Source organism: Manis javanica, chromosome 3 (genome assembly GCF_040802235.1).
Source record: "Manis javanica isolate MJ-LG chromosome 3, MJ_LKY, whole genome shotgun sequence".
Taxonomy (NCBI): domain Eukaryota; kingdom Metazoa; phylum Chordata; class Mammalia; order Pholidota; family Manidae; genus Manis; species Manis javanica.
Window position 1 is genome coordinate 81,764,665 of NC_133158.1, and position 24,623 is coordinate 81,789,287.

General features: G+C 32.7%; 1 protein-coding gene across 8 annotated transcripts in view; it reads right to left on the bottom strand.

Moving 5' to 3' along the window:
* The window catches only part of EPHA6 (EPH receptor A6), a 953,598-nt gene that overhangs the window by 475,652 nt on the left and 453,323 nt on the right, over window positions 1-24,623 (bottom strand). For all 8 annotated transcript variants that reach the window (XR_012129240.1, XM_037001712.2, XM_073231795.1 and 5 more), the window contains one exon: window positions 5,520-5,675. Coding sequence is in view for 7 of the 8 variants with exons in the window: in XM_037001712.2 (XP_036857607.1) it covers window positions 5,520-5,675 (156 nt within the window). In the remaining variant the exon portion in view is untranslated. The remainder of the gene's footprint in view (window positions 1-5,519; window positions 5,676-24,623) is intronic.

A 24,623-nucleotide genomic window follows, 5' to 3' on the forward strand; every position in this document is an offset into this window, starting at 1 on the left:
GATTTCAAGCTTTCTGGCTTGGATTTCTGGGTAGATGAGTATACACTGAGAGAAGAAAATGAGCTAGGTGGATGAGCAGGCTGAGGGAGACAGCAATGAAACTGTCTTTTACAAGTTGAGCTTCAAATTATTAGTTTATTTATTCATCAAATATTTGGGGCCCAATATCTGCCAGCTACTATTATGCTAGAGATACAGTAAAGAAAGAACATCCATGATCCCATGGCTTTTGTAGTTTAGCATGGGGAGAATAACAATAAACTAAAAAGTGAGTGTACAAACCAGATATTTTCAGAGTGATATAATCCATAGAAAAAAACATGATCTAAAAAAGAATAATGAAGGGTGGGGGATGGGAACATTCTGTTTTGAATGGATGATCAGGAAGTGTCTGTCCTAAGAAATGACATTTGATTCTAAATGGCGGCAATAGGAGAACAGCCATAAGAAGATCTAGAGGTAAAACACTGCAGGTAGAAGAAGGGCTGGCACCAAGGATGTGAACAAGTACAGCATATTGGAAGTCCAAGGCAAATATGGTGTGACTTAGTTCAAAGATATGGGCAGGTTTCCAAAGGACATACATGTTATATATCCTATTATTAGCTGGTTAGAAGACTTGGGACCTCAGAAGACCAGAATATGGATAAAAATATAGGTATCATATATTTACGGGTGATATCTGAAGTCATAAAAATAAGAATGTATGGAAAGACAAAAAGGCAAAGAAAGGAACATGAGAAAAATTGACATTTAATAGCTGAACAACACAAGAGAAACCACAATGCCGACAAACACAATGTTCAAAAAGTTAAAGAGGGTGAAGAGGAGAATTCAATGTTTTAGAATAAGGGAGAACCAATAGTTTTGAGATAAAAGGAGTAATCAATAGAGTTAAAAATAATAAAGGCAGGAACAAAATGTTTCTGACACAAAATGGTAAAGACCATTGGTGAATTTTTTTCTTATTTGGTTTACTTGAAATGGTAGAAGAAAAATCTGATTGAAGTAGGGTGAAGAGCAAAAATCTGAATGCAGTAGAGTAAGAAGTAAATTAAAAATAAAGTAGTAGCCACAGCCAATGAAGACTGCTTTTCCAAGTTGTTTTGGAAGAGAGAAACTACTGGACTGGGAGCATTGTTTTTTAATAAAAGAAATCTGAATATACTTACAGGTTGTAAGGAAGGAAGTAGTGGAAACAAAATTTCAGAAAAGGAAATTAACAATAATAACCAGGACCAATAGAAGATTGAAGGATCATATCATACCTATTACCCTGACTACTGGAGGGATTATCTTTGAATATGAAGCACTTTTTAAAAATTGCAGCCATTTGAAACACCTAAAAATCTTTATGTAGACACCTCACTGAGGAAAATATACAGATGGAAAATAAGCCTATGAAAAGATGCTTCACATCACATATCATCAAGGAAAAGCAAATTAAAACAACAAGATACCACACACATCTATTAGAAATAGTCAAAATCCAGAACACGGATAACTTAATCCAGAACACTGGTAACACTGATAACACCAAATGCTGGCAAGGATATGAAGCAACAGGAACTCTTATGCAGTACTGGTGAGACTGCAAAGTCGTATAGTTTTGTTTTCTTACAAAATTAAACTTCCTCTTACCATGTGATACAGCAATTATGCTTCTTGGTATTTACCCTAAACAAGCTGAAAACTTATGTCCACACAAAAACCTGCACAGGCATGTTTATGGCACCTTATTCATAATTGCCAAAACTGGGAAGCACCAAAATGTCCTTCAGTAGGTGAATGGATACATAAACTGTGGTATATCTAGACATCTAGAAATAAGCTATCTAACCATGAAAAGACATGGAGGAATCTCAAATGCATATTACTAAGTAAAAGAAGCCAATCTGAAAGGCTACATATTATATGATTCCAACTATAAGATATTCTGGAGAAGAAAAAGTATGGAGACAGTAAAAAGATAAGTGGTAGTTGGAGGTTGGTGGGAGGGAGGTGTGAATAGGTGGGCACAGAGGATTTTTAGGGCAGTGAAAATGGTCGGTATGATACTGTAATGGTGGGTACATGTCACTTTGTCCAAACCCATAGAACATGCAGCACTTACAGTGAATCCTAATATAAAGTATGAGGACTTCAGGTGATTATGGTGTGTCAGTATAAGTTCATTAACTGTAACAGATGCATCACTCTGATGAGAATGCTGATTATGGGGGAAGCTATGAATTTTTGGGAACAGGGAGATATATGGAAAATTTCTATGCTGTCTCTTAATTTTGTTCTGAATTGTGAATCTAAAACTGCTCTAGAAAAAGAAAGTCTTAAAAAAAATCTTTATGTGAATGAATCATAAGATATTATTTCTCAGAATCATAAAATATAAAAAAGACACTATTTCCATAGTGAAAGCCCCCAAAAAGTATAAAACTCTTAACAGTGAAAACATATTTTTTAAGGGTGGTTGTTACTATGTGATTGTGGCACTAAGGAGCAGGGAAAACTTCTTGGGGTCCCTAAAATCATATCAATTATATGATCACATACCAGACCTATCTGTGAAATCTTTCCCAAGTAGGTGAATGTCCTTGTCTGTCATTTCTAATATTTTAGTCCTTCATTTTCTTTCTCATACATTCAAAATTTCACTGTCCATGACACTAAAAAAACAAGGGGGCTCTCCTTTTAAATCCCTGGAAGATTCCCTGAATGCATAGTTCCAAATGCTAAGACTAAGAACAACAAAGAACAAAGAATGATTGGTTTACTTGAGTCAAATTCTGACCTTTAGATTATATATTATTGGAATATAGGTGATCAAGAATGGTTAATTCCCAGATATATGAAGGAGCTTGTACCTATTAAAATTTGTCTATTGTTTGTGGTTAATCAAAGACAGGTAAGGTTGACTGCTTGTTTGATTGTTGGCCTCTAAAAAGTTCTATCTTGGTGAAATTACCCTTGTCCTCTTAGGCCTGATTTGTTCAGTCGCATCCTGACTTGCCATTTCCCTGATTTTTCTTCCCCAACAATCTAATCGTTTAAAAAATACATGATACTTTGAAGTTTAGTGTCTTACATCACATATATATGTGTGTGTATATATAAATCATAGTAGCTAGGGACTCTCACCTAGTTAGATACAACTCAGAATGCTTGACTGTTATCAGATGGACCTAGATCATGGGACTTAATATATTTTTGTGAAAAGGTCTTAAAAATTCAGTGTTTTATTTTTTCAGTTTGTGGAAATGCAGATGATAAAGGTTATAAGTCCTGTATAATAGTATCAACATAAAGTAATAGTTTGAATACTAGCTTTTCAGAAACTACTTCAAATACATTTTAAGAAATAGCTTTCTATATTAAATATGTGGCACATCTTATGTGCTAGGTATTACTGTGGCCACTTTAAAAATATTAATGTATTCAATCATTGTAACAACAGAATGAGACAAATCCTGTTATCACCACCATGAATGGTACAACTGAGGATAAGAGAGGTTAAATAATCTGCCCAAGGTTACATCACACATAAGCACCAAAACCAAAATTAAAGCTCAGATAATTTGATTCTAAAAGAGGATGAACTTACTAATACACTATACTATGTCTTTGCTAAAACAAAGATAAGAAGTTCTCAAGAAGTAGCAGAGGGGAGGCTCCTGGGGCTAGACTAGGGAGACCAGCTTAAAGTTGTCATTTTATTGTGGGTTTCTCTCTTTACATCTTTGATGGCAACATGATGTACTATTCCTTGTCTGTCTAAAGCTCTGCCTAACAATGACCAGAAGCAAACTTTTCTGCTTCCACTTAGTAGAGCTAAGTCAGGCTAGCATTTAAAAAGCATTATTAACAATACCAAGTGCAAAAAAAGGAAATTTTTTGACAAAGGAAGAAAATCCAAGACACATAAAACATTAAGCTGGTAAGCAGACATATCTGATTCAACAATGATTCACACTAGTTTACCAGATTACAGTTTCTGTTGCATCCCCATACTTATATCCTTAACTAGTCTCTCACTCCAAAGAAATGCAAACTTTCCCTATTACCTACTCTGCTACCTCAGTAAAGGGTTAGATTAATGGGAACCAATTTGTTCCTTCAATTTGTTAAATTGTCTATTTAAAGTCTCCTAAGAAAATAAAAAGAAGAGGTTCTCCTCTATCACTCACCTAGAAAGCTCCATTCAGTTTCTGATATAGGTTTTGAGGGATACTTTCCTGGAAGGACTATAGCCATCTAAAACACCACCGCTTACCTAAGCTGGAGTATCCTGTCCACAATATAATAATATATAGTGACTATGCAAAAGGATTACAGATACATAGAATAGCAAGCTTTTACAGTTCAAAACTACTTCCATACTTAAGTGAGAAATTATATTTAGAATTTTCCTTTTATATAAACTTAAAATATGTTCCTGGGTGGGAATATGTTGAGATAGTAATTTCAAGGTTAGTTTTCTAAAAAAGTGGTCACTCAACATCTACAATTAGAAAGCAAAAATTACATCTACTAATTAATGTGTTGCATTTTTATTAAATGTTTTATAAAAATATTTTATATTAAATTCTGTGGAAATGCAGTCAAATCTACAAACTGCATCAGTTAGGTTTAAAAAAAATGGACATCTTCACTGTCTCTAAGGAATATGTAGCATGACATAATTCAATTCTCAAACTATTTTTGCCTGTATGGAGTTATACAAGATAAACAATAGTTTGGCACCAATTCATCAAAAAGAAGGCAAGTTTTCATTATAATATCTTATTTTTGTATTTAATAAGACTCTTATAATTGTCCAAAAGGTGATATTTTACTTTTACATAGCTTAGCAATGTATTAATATATTCACTTTCATTTTTAAACCATACAGATATGCATTATATTTTATAACATTATACAAATAATCTAAAAGGCTGGACACATGCATTAAAATTACCTTCATATTTAGATTTAATACTGTATTGGGTCCAACCCCAAAATTGGAGAGAAAGAGAGGTGAAATGTGAACAAACTCAAAAATCCCTTTCTTTAAAGACAAAATGTCAAGGAAAACTTGAACATTTTTGCCTAACCATAGCACAGTGACTTCTAAAGTTTCGTCTGGAAGCTCCCCCACACGGTAAACTTGATGGCCCTAAGTTATCTGCCTTAAAATGGTCAACAGTGAAGCAAAGAACAGAAGTTTTTATAAATTCTCAGGTAGTCTTAAATTGCTTTCACTTCCTAAGGACAGATTACGGTTAGGGAAAATTTGCAGGGCCTCAAACCAGTGCTGGAATTTACATGTCAAGGATCAATGTGTATTTTAAGGAATAAACACATTCTTTGCAAGCAGTTGAAAAGCAACTATGAGGAGAAGAAAGAGAGAAACTATTTCCTTGACTTATCAAAGACAAAGCATTGATGATACAGGATTTTGTGTATCTCCTTTTTAAAATAATTTAGAATATAGTGACAAAAAGGGTTGAAAACAGGATTTCCAAATGCAAAATGTATACACTTACTAGTACATGCCATGGAAGGCGGGTCTTTTTCAGCTCGGAAATAGCCCTTTTCACATTGACAAATAGATGTTGCTTCCATGTAGGTTAAACTGTGTGGAGGGCATTTGGAACACTTTGTGTTGCCAGCAAATGCTTTATAGAATCCTGGTCTGCAAGCTGTAAAAACAGGAAAAACAGTATTTTTGTTGTTACTGCTAGAGGTATTTCATTTGTACATGTACTACATATTTTAGTACATACACACTTTGAATCACAGCTTTCAGTGTCATATAAGCACAGAAAAGTCAATATATGTTAATGAAAGAAATTAGTTTTTCAAAATTAGTAACACAATATTGACTTCACATTTTAGCTGAGATTGCTATTTTAAAAAGTATACCTGATACACACAGAAGCAAAATAACTGTTTACCAAAGTGAGAGGATGCCTATAACTGGCAGTATGGGAGATGATTTTGTGTAGTTCTTGGAGATGGTATTAAATAACATTAAATCACACTATTTAAAATGTATTTACACTCCATTTCTCCCTCAGTCTTTCTGAGCACTCAAGGAGAAAGTCCTTGTCTGGTGTTGTTATACCTTAAGACCTTTCTTACTAGCAAATTTTTTTTAGGGAGGAACAAAATAAGAGGTATCCTTAGGCTTAGAGAGAATTCAGCAAGATCTAGCTATAACCCTGATTTATTTTTATCATGTTTACTGTTACTTTTATGGAAAACAATTTTTCTGTTTATTACAATGTAAATCCATTTACAATTTTTGAGATAAAGGGTAGGTAGACAAAATATTAACTATATAGGACATATATGCTATGCATATATGGCAAAAATCATGAAAATTTTATGCAAATAACTAAATTTTCACAAAAAATCATGAAAATGAAATGCAAATGACTAAAGTTATATGAGCAAATGTTTTATTGAACCTTATTTTCTCTTTGCTAAAATCCATGTTGTCATTTTCAGTGTATATTTTTACAGGAATGGAAGACCTAGGGAAAAGGATCCTATGTTAGGTATGCGTCCATGGTCCTGAATGGTGAGGGGCTTAGCTGTTTCTGGTCTCAAAGAAAACAATACTGGCCACTTTCTCAATTAACAATGTATACAAAAAATAAACGAAAAGTAATTTTTCAGTGACATATATTATGTTAGAAAATATTTTAAGAAACTATTTATTTTAATCCAATATATTTTCACACAATGCTCCATTTAAAAATATACAAGAATCCTAATTTAACAATAATTTATCTGTTGGAAAGGCTTCTGCTTATATACTCAGGAAGGAAAGGAAAAAAAAATTCATTCAGTTTCTTTAGGTAAATTTACTTCCTACCTAAATGAGTCCCAAAACAACTATTTATCTTTCCTTAGGTAGATATGTTGATGAATGTTCCTCCAGATCTAAATGACTACATTTCTATTGATACGAGTATTATACCGTACACCACTGACTGTTATCCTCTCATAGTCTAAACCATGAAAGCTGATAAACATAAACACGTATGCCATAATTATTATTTTTGATAATTTGTATTTTCTTTTATAATTATACTTTTTAGCAATGATCAAGCAATTCAAGGGAAGGAAAATTATCAATTATGTAAAGTAAAATAAACATTAAAAAGTTGGTTATTCAATATCAATGAGGTTGTGAGTGATGAGACATAAATAACAATCATATCTTCTCTAACTGGCTGATAAATTGATTTACACTATCTAGCTAATCAGTAATAGAACTGTGTCATCAAAATATTCTCTTAGCCTATTAAAATTCAGCTTGTAAATAATACATAATTAACCCATTAACATCTTTGGAAATAAAATATTCCCTAAAAAATATTTAATTTCTAAATTTAACCTTCAGACATAGTAGTTATAAGACAGTGTATTATAGAATATTCAATAAATCTATCATATATATTTTGTCAATAAATTATTTTCTACTTAATGATGCAGTTTAAAATAACTGAATATATTCTACAGAATACATTTGTAATACTTTGCCAAAAAGTTTTAAATGTTGAACCCAGCTAGAAATTTAAATAATATCTTTAATCTATTAAACTATTTTTCAATCTAATAAACTAGTGAACTGAAAATCTAAATGGGGACTTTGCATTCTGTGCATTCCACTGTTATTTTGAATAAAATCAAAATATTATTATAAACCTTTTAAGTGACCTTTTAAAATAAGTTTGAAACAATTATGAATGTGTATGCTATAGAACTACAATAAAAGATTATTACATGCACAGATATAAAACTTATACAACATAGACAAGAGCTCTAAACATTTTGTTTTCTTCCTGTTAATGGCCATTCAAATCTCAGCCATAAATATTGTTAAGCATATAAAGCAGCTTACTTTTAATCTAAATTTGTGCAGCAAACCGTTTTGACCTTTTATTTATTTTCTTTGGTAAATAAAAAAACAAAAATATAAATAATTCTTTTCTGCCTGTTTTCAGTTAATTTGTCACCTTCTTTTAGAATATTCTTAGAATGCTTGGAATATTTCTTAAAATATTTAGAATAGTTTAGTGATATTTAAATTGTTGAATATCTGTTTCCTAACTCATCTGTCAGCATCCATTCTTGCCCACTTTAATCTACTCTGTCCAAAAGTAATATTAAACTATATATACATAAGCCATATATATACAATTTTTAAAGTTTATAGTAGCTGCACTAAAAAACTAAAAAGTAACATAAATTAACTTGATAACATCTATTATTTAACCCAACATATCCAAAATATTATCATTTCAACATGCAATCTAGCTATTGAAATATTTTATATTATTTGGGTTTGTTTGTACTAAGTATTTGAAATCTGATATGTATTTTACACTTACATCACATCTCAATTCAAGCTAGCCACCTTTCAAGTGTCCCATCACTTCATGTGCCCTGTGGTTACCACATTAGATAGTGCAGCTTTGAACACAAAAATCTGTTCATTATATACCCATGTTTAAAAAACTTTGATGACTTCCTACCATCTTATGCCACTCACATAAGATATACTACCCATCAAGTATTCTTGGCTTCTTTAACAAATATTAGTTGAATGTATTTGCAGGAGTTTATTTCTGGGTTCTCTTTACCGTTGTTCTGTGTATTATTTTTATATCATAGCAAACTGCTTTGGTTACTACAGTTTTGTTATATAGCTGGAAATCAGAAAGTATGATACCTCCAGGTTTGTCCTTCTTTTCTTATAATTGCTTTGGCTCTTCAGGATCATTTGTGGTTTTATACAATTTTTGTTTTCTATTTCTGTGAAAAATGCCTTTGGCATTTTAATAAGATTCTATTGAATGTATAGATAGCTTTGGGTAATATGGACATTTTAACAATTCTTTTGATTCATGAACATAACAAATCTTTTCATTTGTATCTTCCTCAGTTTCTTTCAGCAAAGCTTTCTGGTTTTCAATGTGCAGGTCTTTCACCTCCTTGAGTAAATTTATGTCTATATATCTTATGCCATTCACAAAAATTAACATGAAATGAATTAACAACTTGAACAGTAAAACTCCTAAAAGAAATCATAGGGAAAAAGCTCTTTAAAGCTGGTCTTAGCAATGATTGTCTGGATATGACACCAAAAGCAAAAATCAACCAGTGGGACAATTTCAAACTTAAAATCCTCTGAACAGTAAAAGAAGCAATCAATAAAATGAAAAGGCAAACCATTGAATGGATTTGCAAATCATGTATCTACTAATAGGCTAATATCCAAAATTTATAAAGAATTTATCCAACTCAATAACAAAAAAAGCAATCACATTTTTTTAAATGGGCAGAGGAACTGAATAGATATTTCTCTAAAGAAGACATAGGATGGGCAATAGGTATATGAAAAGACGCTCAACATCATTAATCATGAAAATGCAGATTAAAACCAAAATGAGATAACACTTTGCTCCTGTTAGAATGCCTATCATCAAGGAGACAAGAGGTAAGTATTGGCAGAGATTTGGAAAAAAGGGAGACCTTGTGTTTTATTGGTGGGAATTTAAATTGGTGCAGCCACTGTGAAAACAGTATGAAAGTTCCTCAAAAAATTAAAAATAGAAATACCATATGATCCAGCAATCCCACTTCTAGGTAAATATCAAAAGAAACTGAAGACAGGATATCAAAATGATATTTGAACTCCCATGTTTATTGCAGCATTATTCACAATAGTCAAGATATGGAAACAACTTAATGGTTGTCAACAGATGAATGGATAAAGAAGTTCTATAGTGATTCTATCTTTTAGTTCTCATACATAATACTACAGGATTTTTATGTAAATCCACATTTCTTAAGACTACTGCATTCTTCTCAGGTCTGCCCACCTCTGATTTCTTCCTACTCAAATCTACTCCACAGTTACTGCCAGTTATATTTCTAAACCATACAGATGACCATGCTACTCTGTATTGTCTGTATTAGAAGTTGGTAAACTATTGCCCTTTGGCCAAATTTGGCCCACTGCTTGATTTTGTAAAGCTTATGAGCTAAAAAACAGTTCTTATGTTTTTAAATGATTATATAGGTATGTGATATCTTTGGTTTTTACTCTTGGCCTGCAAAGCATAAAATATATACTATTTGGCTCTTTACAAAGGAAAAGTTTGCTAACACCTGGTCTCTAGCATACAGTCCAAATTTATTTTACCATTTAAATACCTTCATGGTTGAGCTCATACCTATTTTTCCAAACTCACCACCTGCTGCTACAGAAATTAGACTACTTACCTCTCCCTGTGTACACCATTATTATTTTTAAATAGCTTTTTTGAAGTATAACTGGCATGCAAAATTCTGCACATAAAGTATACAATATGATGTTTTGGCATATGTATACAACTGTGAAAACTTTACCACAATCAAAATAGTGAACCTATCTATTAACTCCAGAAGTTTCCTCGTGCCCCTTTATTTTCATCTATTTGCATTTTTATACTTAAAGCACATTTCCTGCAGGTGGCACACATCTGGTTCTTTTTTTTAAAATCCATTCTGATGATCTCTGTCTCTTAGTTGGATTGTTTAGACTATTTAAATTTAATGTGGTTGATGATGTAGTTAGGTTTAAGTCTACTCTATTATTTGTTTTCCATTTGTCCTATCTTTTTTGTTCCATTTTATTTATTTATTTATTTAAATTTTTGAATAATTGTATGCTTTCTATGATCTGATGTAATCTCCTTTGTTGGTTTATTTGCTTATTAGCAAAACACAGGTGAATACTCATAGAAAACTTCTGCAGCTCTCTGGAAGTAACTTTAGAGAAACACTTTCCTCTTACTCCTCTGTCTTGTGAAATTTAGCTATCATGGTATATGGGGACTCTCTATCAGTCTTCACAATCTATGGAGGGGGTCTACTGGCTTCTATCAGGGTCCTTCCTTCCTATACCATGACCTGGAAACTCTCTCAAGACACTAAGTGGGGACAGTTGTAGAGTTCTCCTTCTTTATTTACCATCTCTCAGGAAACAGTCTTTCTTTACCTAACATTTTAGGTCTTAGAATTTTTTCTCATATATTTTGCATGGGTTTTCTAGGTTATATGGCAGGCAGCAGATATTACTACATCTTGGCTACAAGTAAAAATCAGAACTTTTAGTCATCTTGAATTCTTATTTTTTTAAATAGCCTTCATATTTCACTCCCTTTTCTACTGTCCTTCTCCTAACTACTACACCTAGTTTCCCAAGGACATACTTTAAAAACTTATTTCAAAGTACAATGCAATATTATTATCACTTACCAGGATGCTTAAGGTGAAAAACACATACAATATTAAGTGTTGGTAAGGATATGGAGCAATATGAGGACTCATGCATTGCTGGAGCAGTTTAAATTGGTACTCCCGCTTTGGTGAACTGTTTGGCAACGTTTACTACAGATAAACATAGACATATCTTCTGACATAACAATTCCACCCCTTGGTATTAACCCAATAGAACAGAACAAAGTGAAAGGCACATCTCACCCTGCAGGCATTTATGCCAGATTCCATTGTAAGAGAGTTATCTATCCCTCGTCCATTTGATTTTCATTTTCTGCAATTTTGCTGACATGTTGCCCTTTTCACCTTATGTATTTTTTCCTTTCACTCCTTGCTTTGTCTTTATTAGTGTAAATCTTCTATATTCCATTAATCATTTTGATAAAATGTCTTGAGGGAATGGAGGTAAATTGATAGAATCAACTATGTTTAACAAAAAGTTTACACCTTGTTGTATTTTTAATCATAAATTTGGAGTAAATTTATTTAAGAATAATCAAATTAGAGTTAAACCATTATTTATTAAATAATTCTGAAAAGATTTCTTGATTTTCTGTTGTCATGTACCTACTTATAAAAGTATCAAGAATGCTAGAGGAGTATATACAATGTAATTTGACAATGGTGTATCTATCTATTAAATGTAAGATACAAAAATATTCTCATAAAATAACACAATAAATAACCTAAGTTAAAAAATAATTTTCTACTTCAAAAATACAGGATTTTGTGTATCTTCTTTTTAAAATAATTTAGAATATATTTTAAGGAACTTTAAATCATTGTTTGAAACAACAATAAAAGATGTGATATATATTATGAAGGTCAAAGTAATTTTTATAGAAAAGCATGTATTAAAGGCACATCAATATTAGTATAGTTTTCCAAATACCACTAATACTAATGAAATACATACCATGCAATACAATTCTTTCATAAATATTTGAAGTTTCATTGTCCTCTGAAAACTGAAGTCACTGGGTATTGATTGAAATATAGTTGGAAAATACTTTTAGACACACACACACACACACACACACACACACACACGCTGCTAAAACAAAATTAAAAAATGTATGACCTGTTCTACACATACCTTACTTTAACATTAAGTAGTTAGGCTAGATATTGTTAGCAATGCTTTTTATGTTTATCTTTATTGTCAGAAAACTCTAAGACAAAGGATCATGAGAAATTCTACTAGGCATGTCATACTGCTTAGTTCTCATCATTTGATTAAATGCTGAATTGTGACTTGTGTGACAGGAGCTGATAGTAATATAACTGACTGCCTTTTCTTCATCAGTGTTCAATAGTCTATAAGTAGATAAACCTGAATGACTTATCAGTGAAATAGGTAATCTGCATCATTTCTCAAAACTTTACAATTCATGAAACTTAAGAAACTGGGATAGGCAGTATTACTTTTTTCCTAGATACTGTTCCACAGTTATGAAAATTAAATTTTGCTGACATGTAAGCAGAAAAGGCAGGAGAATCACATAATTGGAAAATAAAGAGAAAAGGAGAACAAAACTAAAACTTAAGGGTAAATAAGCATAAATATTTTGTTTCTTCAGAATAATCTACTAGTTAGAAGCCAGGAAGAATCTCAAAACCAAATACAAATCTATTAGTAATAAACTTGCAGACTGTACTTCAAAATAACCTCATCTTCCTTACAGGGGGCTCCTATAAAGACCACATAAGATAATGTAGGTAAAAATATGTTAGTAATTCTAATTTCCATTGCCACCAAATAAATGTTGAAAGCAGACTTTCTTTTGAATATGCAAACAGAAAAACCACCAGACCTACAAAAATATACCATAGGTCACATGATTTTTACGCTAAAGAACCGGAGGAAGGAAGTCTGGTTCTGGAAAGGAGGAATAGCACTCTGCATTCTTTTTCTACTGAGTTACAAAATTAGAGCACAATATACACAGCAGACATCTGAGGACTCTGAACAGTAAGTAGAAGCAGGTATACTGGAGAAGACCAAAATATGAAGTACTACCAAGCTGGTGATGATTTACTATCCTTTTCTCCGTTTCCCTCCTCCACCTCCCCAATGATTGGGCTGGAGCCCAGACTAAATGAACTAGAAGTGGACCCCAGGTCACAGGAAGAGCTCTAGAACAAGCCGGCTCATCTTGGCTCGGAGTGGGAAATGAAACTCCTAATGCTCAGGAGGGAATGTGAAAGCCCATCCTCCTTTGCGTCTCCTTTCTTTTCTCTGTTCTCTCCTATGTAGCTCTCAAGTAACTGTGTCAGTGGTGGTAGTGGTGGCCAGTAATGGGCACCCATAGGAGCCAAAATTCTTAAGAAAGGAAACTTTCTCTCCATTCACTGAAGCTATGGTTCTGAGAGGGCAGAGTCAATCCCATTGCATTTCTATTTCTCTCTGTCCTCCTTCCACTTGGCCTAGAATGTAGATCTAGTAGAAGAAGTGCACAGCAGGGTGGAGTAAGTAAAGCCCTCGCCAGCCTTCCAGCAAACAGACTTTAAAGGGGAGACATAGGAAACTGGAAAGTACTGGGAAAAAACATGGAGAGGGAGAAGCTTTAGAAATCAATCCCATACACTTGTTTATGAATTCCTAGACTTATTTCTAAACTACACACATATGGATCTTATTCTATTTAACATCCAAAGACTTTGAGAACAAAAGCAAAAGACCACCACCCTGGTCTCAGACTAGCAGTGAGGTTTTAAACCTTTGGTTACATAAAGAAGAGGATAACAACTTAGAAACCATATGTTTTTTATTTAATTATATGACACACTAACGTAAAAAGTAAGCAGGGATATATACTGGGAAACTAAGTTGCCATTAGCAAGCATAAAGTAGGTATATCAGATCTTATTTTTATCTTTCACCACTTTTTCTCATTCATGTTCATAATTATGTCAAAGAGGATTTGAAAGAAGCAAATTCATTGAAGAGATGGACAATTGTCAAGAATAGAGCATTACTTGGAATGTAAAGTAGGTAATAACTGAGGTTGGTGACATGCAAAGTTAAAATTCTAAAGCTGCTTCTAATGTGAGGGTAAGGTGTTTGTATTCTAGAAGTTATTAGTAGGTATGGAAACAAAAAGTTTAACAATAGCAGTTTTTAGGTATAGACCTATTTTTATTTTTATTACGCATCTGAATGCTATCTGGTGATAATACTGGCATAACATTAAAAGCTAACCATATTTGTTCTAGAAACACAGATCACCTTTCCAGTGTTCCAACATGAATATTCTAATGTGATTTTTAATTAATTTCGTATTACCTGTTATATTTTAGTCAACCAAACCTAAGTCTACATTAATACTACTTCCTTGATTTTAGTACTGCCTTTAAAAAATGTGCTTATTGGATCCATGACTATATTTACAGGTGTGCTGAAGTAAGATGCTGTTTTTTATCCCCTAATCAGAGATTCTCATTCTCATTTCACAATTTTTTTCTAGATACACAGTAATGACAGTTTCTAACTTTTTCTTTCAATATTCCTTTCTTACATACTCCTTAAACTGGACTGAATTTACTTTTATGAATAAGTAAATCCATCCCTAAAGAGAAAACACCCAGTGATTCCCTGTAAGATATATTAGTAATAATGTAAGATATCACTAGTAAAAATAGCTTACAGAAAAATCATTTATAATTATTGAACATTCAGAATGAGCCAGACATTGTGCAAAGATCTTTGTATATAATTTTTTAGTTATTGTTATAAAAATCAGTTACAAAGAGTAATAAAAAATATGTACTTGGAACTAGATTTTATGTCTATGAGTTCTGTTTCTGTATTTTACAAACTCTGTCACTTCAGGCAACTTACTATCCTGCACATCATTATTTTTGCCTATAAAAGGGGGATAAATGATAGCAGCTAACTCAGAGACCGTTATGAGGAGTTAGTGAATTAATATGTGTAAAGTGATCATAAGGGTGCCTAGCATATTATTACTTAGATGAGGAAACTGAAGTTAAGTGATACTAAGTAACTTACTGTGGCAGACTGTGCTTTCCAAAAGTATCCTGGACAGTGTCTCCCATCCTACACACTATTCTGACAATATACTCTTTCAGCTGAGTTCCAGATTGTGCGATTTCCTAGATTAGGCCATAACATGCCTGTCTCTTTTGGGATGCTTACTTTTAGAAACTAGCCCCATGCCCACAAGGCCAGGCCAAACAGCCACAGAGAGGTCACGTGGAGAACTTAAGCCCTTGGCCCACAGCTCTGACTGAGCTCCCAAATGACAGTAGGAAATAGCTTGCCAGCCAGGTGAGGGAGCTACCTGGAAACTAGATTTAGGCTCCACCATTGCCACCTCAGCTAATGATGCATAAAGCAGAGATGAGCTGTCGTTGTTGAACCTTGCTCAAGCTATAGATTTATAAGTAAAAAAAGATAACTACATAAAACCAGTAGTGAAAACCATATCTGTCAATGTTTTAAGTCACTAAACTTGGGGGATATTTTCTGATGCAGTACTAAGTAACTGGAACACCTGTTCAAGGTCATATGGCAGGAGAGAAAAAGTTAAGGCCTAGGCCCCTTCAAATCCATAGGTGGAATTCTTATCACAGAGTACATTGGTTAGCCATGGTATGTGGAACAGCATACCTAATTTGTAATCTAGATCAGTGCAAGAATGAACTGTAACTTTTAAAGGACAATTGGTGATGTTCTTTGGATTATAAATAACAATTGCAATAAAACATGCTCTTTTGCAGGATTTAATTGACAGATACGGTTTTAACTACTGGTTTTATGTTCTCTTAGACACATCTCTTTTTTTAAGAAGCAAAATAAATATAGCTTTGTTTAGATAATCAGAAATAAAAATGTATTCTACAACTTTTATTCCATAAAAATATTTACTGTGACTACCTCATTTTATAGAAAAAGTGTGCAAAACATTTTATCTTTTAACCTAGAAGTAAAGAACAGACTCATCATAAAGAGGCTTATATGTATGATTTGAGCATTTTGACCAAACTCACTTATCACTGCTTGAAGTCTCACATACTCTGATACCTCAGTAAAGTCTGACAACTGTATCTTCTGCTGATTTAGCAACAAACTTATAACCCATTCTTCAATTTGACAATTGTGAATGTCCTACTGTCATGTATTGCTGGGATTCTGTAGCTGAATAGTACAGAAAGCTAATGTAAAAATTGTTGAATAATACACAAAATTTTTACCAAGAAAAGCATACCTTTTTTCTAGAGTTACTAAGCATATTGATAATACACATAATAATCACAATTTATTGGCCACTATAAATTGGTGTTATACCAACATTATTCTATTTAAGTCTTACAAATACCCAATGGTGTGGGTATTAATATCTTCATTTCACAAATAAGGAGACAAAGGCTTTAACAGTTACTCAAGATCATATAAGCAAGGTAGGATTTGAAGCAAGGTCTCTCTGATTCTTTAGCCCAAACTTTGAGGTATCTTGTCATTACGTAAATACACATGTATATACAAAAGTATGCAGATACACATATATATGTACATAGGTACATTATATAAATATATTTAATATATTATCATATTCCTGGCAATACTTATGTACATTCTCTCTTTCTTTGTAACCTACTATCACAGTTATAATCTGCATCCCACAATTTGACATGTATTATACCTTATTTCATATAAAGAGGTTTGTCTTTTCATTTACATGGTAAACTACTTAAAAATAAGGTTTTGTACATGTAATTACACTGGGACAATATTGAAGACATAGCAAAGGCTCAAATATAATCTGTACGTATTACTATATATATAATCAATATACTTGTTAGTAAAAATTAGGTGAGAATATTATAGAATGAAGCTTAGCAGAGCCAATATTCAAAATATTCATCATCTTCTTTTCTTAAAAAAGAAAATACTGCAATATGATTTAAAATTTCTAAGCTTTTTTGTAGAATCCATTGTCCTCATTAGTATTTAGATGTTTGTTCCTGTTTTCCATAAAAGCTTGAAGTGGTTACTTATATCATTGGCTGAAATATGAATGGATGTTTCCAATGTATGTTCACCATAAGTAGCCCTCTATTTTACAGTAACACTGTAGTGTTTGAATTCATAATGATACTTTGTTATGTTTTGTAGCCAATATCACAATTAATGTTTGTATGCTGAATAACTAAAGGTTTTACTAAACAGCAGGTTATATATCACACTTTCATTATGATTTTAAAATAGTTTATCAAAACCTTCGTTTACATTTCAATGGAATGTTCTGTACATACTGAATTGAGGTAAAGTGGAGTAGCATCTTCGATCCAGTACAAATAGAGTAGCTATAGTGATCCAGCATGGTTAGGGTATGACAGGTTATCATGGATCACAAGGACACATTCTAGGATGAAATGCTGTATACAGCAATAGCAGACACTCAAAATTCATAACTCTCAATGCATTGCTTGCAATAATTCTATGTGGCCATGTGATCAGCAGAAATGTGATGAAGGTTTCACAGATGTGATGTGTCTGATCATAATATGGTCTCTTGATTTGGCTTCTATCTATTTCCACACATGTAGAGCCATTTTCCATAAATTAATATGGTTGGCCTGAGACTCAATTTCCCAAAGACTATTTTACACCCAGGCACATCATCTTTAAGCTGGTGCTTAAATAATCCAATTTTCATGGCAAGCTGGAGCTCTTCTGAAAAACCAGTTGTAGCATTTCATGAACTCATAATAAGTGTTTATATTGGAAAACCTGGAACCTTAGAGGCAGTTTTCTATTACAGAGCTATAAATCCCATAAATCAGAAGCTGAGTATCTACAAAATTTTGTGTAAACTTTTTATATATTTACATGTATAAATATTTTAAACACAGTGGAGGAATTCTTAGCAGACCCTTCTTTATATAACTCCATACTCTCTAATTAATTTATTTTATACATCTACAAAACATATCTGTAAGTTGGGACATACTCTAGATAGTTAAGGTGAAATAAACTATTGGATCAAAAAATTCATTATCAACATACACCAATTTGTCTCTCATCTCTGTACCAACCGCATATTGCATGTGCCTCCACTGTATCAGGCATTTGATTGTTTTGCAGTATTTTGCTTCCATGGCCACTTCAACATCATTGTGTGAATACTTGTGAGAAGAAACAATCTTTATGTTAAAATTCTCATTTTCTAATTTAGTGTTTAATATACATTGTGTTCAATAAATGCTTGTTCAATGAATAACTATATAAATTAGTGGTCTTTGATACCCTGTTTCACAAAAACAATTTTTAAATATCCATTAAATATTACTGAAATACAAATATTCTGATATGTATCCTTTAAGGGGGCAGGAACAATTGCAAATGCACCCAGAACTAATATAATATTTTATAATATTTGTATTATATTTCAGCACTGTTTAGAAAATTAATACATGCTTTTATTTTTGAAGGCTGCAATTTTAGAACTTTTGTCTCAAATTACTATATTGATTAATATATTCAGCCAAATATGTTTGACTCATTTTAATATGAATGCATATGTAATTTTCCTTTTCTGCACCTATAAGCTGGATAATTAATATAAAAATACAAGTGCTACTGCAAAAACCATTTAGCTGATACTGCATTTTCAAATACAATCTCCTATGATTATTCTCAAGTGGAACAACTTTAGTAAACATGTATAATTGACTGCAGTTACTACTCATTTGACATATAATAGAGAAGTCAGGGGATATAGTTATATAAAATCCAGTCCCTGAAGAAGTAAATGAGTATACACCTCAAATTATATGACAATATTAGATACTACATACTTAAATACTTCATGGATGGTACAGATAACAAATGTCTGCAGTTTCAAGGAGCAATGCGTGAATATGGGGTGGAGTAGCTAAAATCAACCTAGAGATGTGGCATTTTAACTGGATTTTTTCTATGGAAAGGTGGGAAGAGAAATGAGGAAAACAAGATATGGAAATAAAAAAGAATGTTAAGAGCTCCTAAACACAGAGAGCAAACCAGCTGGGATAAAATGAAGAGTTGACAGTGGAAAGAGAGAAATATAAAGTAGTTAAAGGGGAACGGTTATCAAGAGTCTTATAAGACAGCTTAAAGAATTTTATATTTACACTAAAGGATACAGCAGTGTCTGAAACAAGGGAACACAAGTTCATTTAAATGGTGTCTGCTTACAGTGCACCAAATTTACTAAAGAGGTATAAGACAAGAAGCAAGGAGACCAGATGGGAGACTAAGGCATTGATCCCGAGAAGAAATATTTAACAGCTAAACAATGACGTGGTGGTGAAGAGAGAAAAAGGTCACATTGTAAAGAGAAATGACTTTAAAAATAGTGCAGACAAAGAACAAGGTAAAAATTAAGTGCAGGTTAGACATACTTATTACATATATTTAATATACAGTACTTAATGGTGTTGTCTGTATCATTGTGGATAGAATCTGGGGCTTTTGACATGGAAATCTTATATTAAAATCCAACTGGTTGAAATATATTGCCTTAGGTAAGTTATTGTATCCCAGGAAGTCTGAATCTACTCATCTGTAAAATGGAGATGAGAACACACCTACCTGTTGGGATGATGCACAATATAATTATATAATGTATTTAGTTGGTGCCTAGCTCATTGGGCCACTGGGGGATAATAAGTTTTAAAGTCAGTCAGCCCACAAAAATTCACCATGCCAAGAAAGAAACACTTGTACCCAAAATAGTCAGGAAAACAGCTGTAATGGTTAACCAAATATCCCAGTTAAGTATATCAGAAATGAATTGCCATTATCCAATAAACAGATTTTAAAATTCATAGCATAATACTATACCTATACTTAATAAAATATATTTTATTGTACATAGTAAAGTGTTTAAGGATTTAACAATCTTATGTTTAAGTTTTGCAATATCAGATTTTATCCAAATATTCATACTCAATACTTTTAACTTTTATATTCCTTCATAGTAAATCAAACCAAATGAAACCAAATAAAAAACAGTGGATTAGGTCTGCTATGTAGCCTCCAAACTGCCTCTAGCAGGCAAATTACTTATCAGTTCCTATGGCTCCAACTCCAAAATGATGCTAAATCTCTCTTATCTCCATCTCTACTGCTATAGTCAAGTCCACATTACCATCATATTTTGCCTGAATTACTGGAAACATTATTCTTGTTTATGACTTATCCCATGTGCCTAGAACAGAACTTGGCAATAGAAATTTACTCACTAAGTATTTGTTGAATGGGTGAATATGACTCCTATGGTCAATATAGGTTCAACTATCTTCCAGCTTAATTATCAGCAAATTGTTGCCACTATTCATAGAGAAGATATATTCTTTAATATTCTTTCTCCAACATACCCTCAGGAAGCCCCTGCCAGAGAGCTTGGACCTCAAATTTCTTGCATGTTCTCAATCAATCTCAATAGTTCTCTCTTAGTTCTACAGTAACCATGATCTCTGTTACAGAAAGAACCTATTTTGAGTATCATAAAGAAATTTCTTGCATGAAGCATATAATCAAGAGTTCTATCTGAGGGGCAATATTCATTTATGTCTCTAACCTTTCAGTAATTTTCCTTACTTCATAAAACATAATTTTCTCTATTACTCTGTCATCTCCATGAGGATTCTTCTTTTGCTCACATGGAACCCTCAGATCTAAAAGCAACATCGTCAGCATGTTTGGTTATGTGTGTACCCATTAGAGTGTGTAGTTAGAGTACCTTGCCAACGATTAGCAATCAAAAATTATGAGCTAGTGATGAAGATTCTGGTCCTTATGTGCCTGTGTGGCAGCATTAGTACAGGCAGTGAGAAATTTATGTCTTCACTGGGTATTGGGCAACGGGAAATTTAAGGGCTATGTGTTGCTGCATATAACAGCACTTTCTTAATTAAGATTGGAAGCCAGATTTAGCTTTACTCAAAAAGTATTGTCTTACAGATGAGAATACTGAGGCAGTGCGATGTGATGAAAGATGCAAGTAGTTTAATTACAATATCCCAGTGTTAAATAAAAAAAAAATTCTGTTCCTTTAACTTGAAAAAAGGTTATTAAATTATTGAAAAGAACTTAGTATTTACTTTTTGGGAATTTTCATTTCAAGCATATTTCCTAACTAAAGAATAATATTTTTCAGACATGTTTACTTTTCTTTAATAATAAATAATGCACCAATGATTGTATGTTTTATTTTCTCCAGGAGATAAGCTAATTAAGAATAGGATGGCTTGCATAAACACTACAGAAGAGTACCCCAATTAAGAATTCAAATTTTTGTAAAAACTACTGAGATTTAAGGCTTCAGGTAACTTTCAATTTCCTATATTGACTGTAACTATGAAAAAAATCTAAATATTTGATAAAATATTTAAGACTGAATAAGCAAACAAAACAGTGTTAATCAAAAGACTCCCTGTGATAATTCTTTAGTGTTGTCATTTTTATAGATGTGTTTCATAAGTAAACTACTTCAGTGATTAAAAGATGTTAGAAAAACTGACAAGGATTACTGCTTGATAATTTATTGGAGGAAATGAAATTTTCATTTACTGAATTCTATAAAACATATCTTGATATCTTGGACACACTCATGTTGAAATGAAGTACAGTTATCTAACTGATAAATTAGCTTTTGTTCACTTGGTTATTGAAAATAGATAAATTTCATAAACTGAGCAATTAGATATGTCTTCCTCTATTTCTTAAGATGCAATTTGATTACAATGTGTGTGTAGTTTCTGAATCAAAGTACTTAGGCTTTTTGCCAAATGTTTCCAACTTAAACCAGCCATTATACTTCGGCCTAATTAAAAAATAAGCTTCACAGGATTATCAGATTTTTACATCTGCCTTATCTCTGCCTTCACCAGGCCATCAATACTTTGTCCACTAGTACTCGATATTTATGAATATATCTGTTTCAACCACTGAACTGTAGGCTCCTGGAGTGGAGAGTATGCTATGTTCATCTTTATATTGTCTTTACACCTAACATAGGGCTTCCTAAATGGTCTACTGAGCATTAGTAAGCTTTCAGTAAATATCAATTGAATTGAATTGAATTGAATGAGAGGACTGAGAAATTATACTAAGAATCTGGGTAATGGAGATTGTCAGTCAGTGTGTAACTAAGCAGGACAGGTAAAAATGCTGTGTGCATGCTTGCACTGCTGCTGTAGGGAACACAGGCACAGAGACTTGCTAGAATGAAAGCACCACAGACAGAAGTGTATGCTTAAGCACTTAATATGTATTAGGCATGCAGTGAAATATCATACACACACTATTTCATTCAATCGATCAAAGCCAATTTATAAGGTAGGAAGAATTTATCTCGTCACAGTACACATGAGAAGCCTGAGGCAAATATGGTGTGAGTTAAGAACTCATGGATTCACCCATTCCTACATTTATGAGTGAAATCAAGAAAAATAATAACCAGATCATTGCCTTAATTTCACAATTACTCTAATCCCCCACCATGTCCCATTAAATGAAAAAATGGTCATAGCTAGAAGCCATGCCTCACTGAGGGTTTAACAATAATCAACATCAAATTCATTATTACGTTATTTTTCTCAGACAAGATGCTTTCCACTGGCTAATGTGGAAGAGAATTGGGAGAAATCTCTCCTCTTTCTCCCTTCTTGTATTTGCCTTTACCAACAACCCCAGTGCCTCAGGGCTCTGGGTGTTCTGCTTGGCCAGTGAACTCTGGCTTACTACAATTCAGCATACTCCTTTAGGAAAAAAGGGCACTAGACTTGCTTGGTCTAAAGTTCCTGAACTAAGGAGAGACTACACAATGACTTAAATTTGAAATGGAAAAAGGTAAATCTATGATACTCCTAAGCTTCTTTTTGATCAAATCCTAATAAATTCCCAAGTCCAAAGTGGAGAGGATATAAAGGCTAAAATTAAAGGACTTTGTGGTGAAAATTGGGAGGAGCAATACAGGACATTTCTAAGGTTACATTTATCTTTCTGAAGAGATATAACTAGAATCATATTCTATTTCACTGTACCTATTTCTAGCCTAAATTGTGACATGAAAAAGTTCAAAACACTTTAAAAGCATTGTAATTTGTTTAGAGAGAATGGTAAAAATTAATTACAGTAGGATTTTTCATAGTTTCCACACTGTCCTACATAAGTAACAATAACATTATTTTAGGCAACAACCCTCACCTAACCTGACTTTAGCAGCACCTGCAATTCTGCATTCTGAAAACATTCTTGTGTTTTCCAAAGTATATTTCTTAGATAATTTAAAAAATGTATTTAAAGAGCATTTTGTGATATTGATGATCTTTACTCATACTTGACACATCTCATACCATTGTGTCCATAAAGTCTGAAAACATAAATAATATTATTTATTTTTTACAGAAAGTAATTATCCTTGACAGTATTATATTGATATGTTTCCAGACTTCACTGGCATCTTGTAGCAGAGTTTCCAGCATCATTCTTAGCAAAATAAATGTAATAATGTCATGGTGGCAGTTAACTTTCACCACTGACATTTTTTCCCCCACAATAATGTTCTTAAAGAGTTATCCATGCTGATGTATGTGCAAATGTAGTTTATTCATTACAAGTGATGTTTAGCATACTATTACATGAAAATACTACTATAATTTTCCATTTCATTTGGCTTATCATTTAAGTTGTTTAAAACCATTTACTTTTCAAACAAATGCTATGATAAATGCTTGCACAGTTATCAAGTATACATGTAGGAAAATTTTACTGGAAGAAATATGGAATTTCTGGATCACAGACCATATACTCTCTAGCTTTATTAGATGTTACCAAATTTTTCTCAAAAGTGATTAAATGAATTTAAAGTTTCAACAGCAGTAATTAGGTCCTATTTCCCCACATCTGCAAACACTTGGCAAAGTCAACATTTTGGATTTTTGAGAATCAAATATGTGTGAAATATATCTCACTCTTGAAATATATCTTATTCTTGTTTTAATTTGCATTATCTTGATTTCTAGGGAGAGTGTAGATAATTGTACAATTATTTCTAATCATTTGCTGCCCTAACCATACGTAAAAGAGGACTGCACCTCCCCACCTGATTTTAACACTGAAGGTCATTTGTTATCACAAAACAACCTAGTTAAGGAAGACTTATTACATAAATTGGCAAAGAAAACACAGTGTTCTTTTAACAACAATAATAACAAAAAAAAACCTAAAATTATTTCCTAGTCCAGGTAAGAGAACAGTTATTGATGTGGGAAGATGGCAACCCATATTATACAGT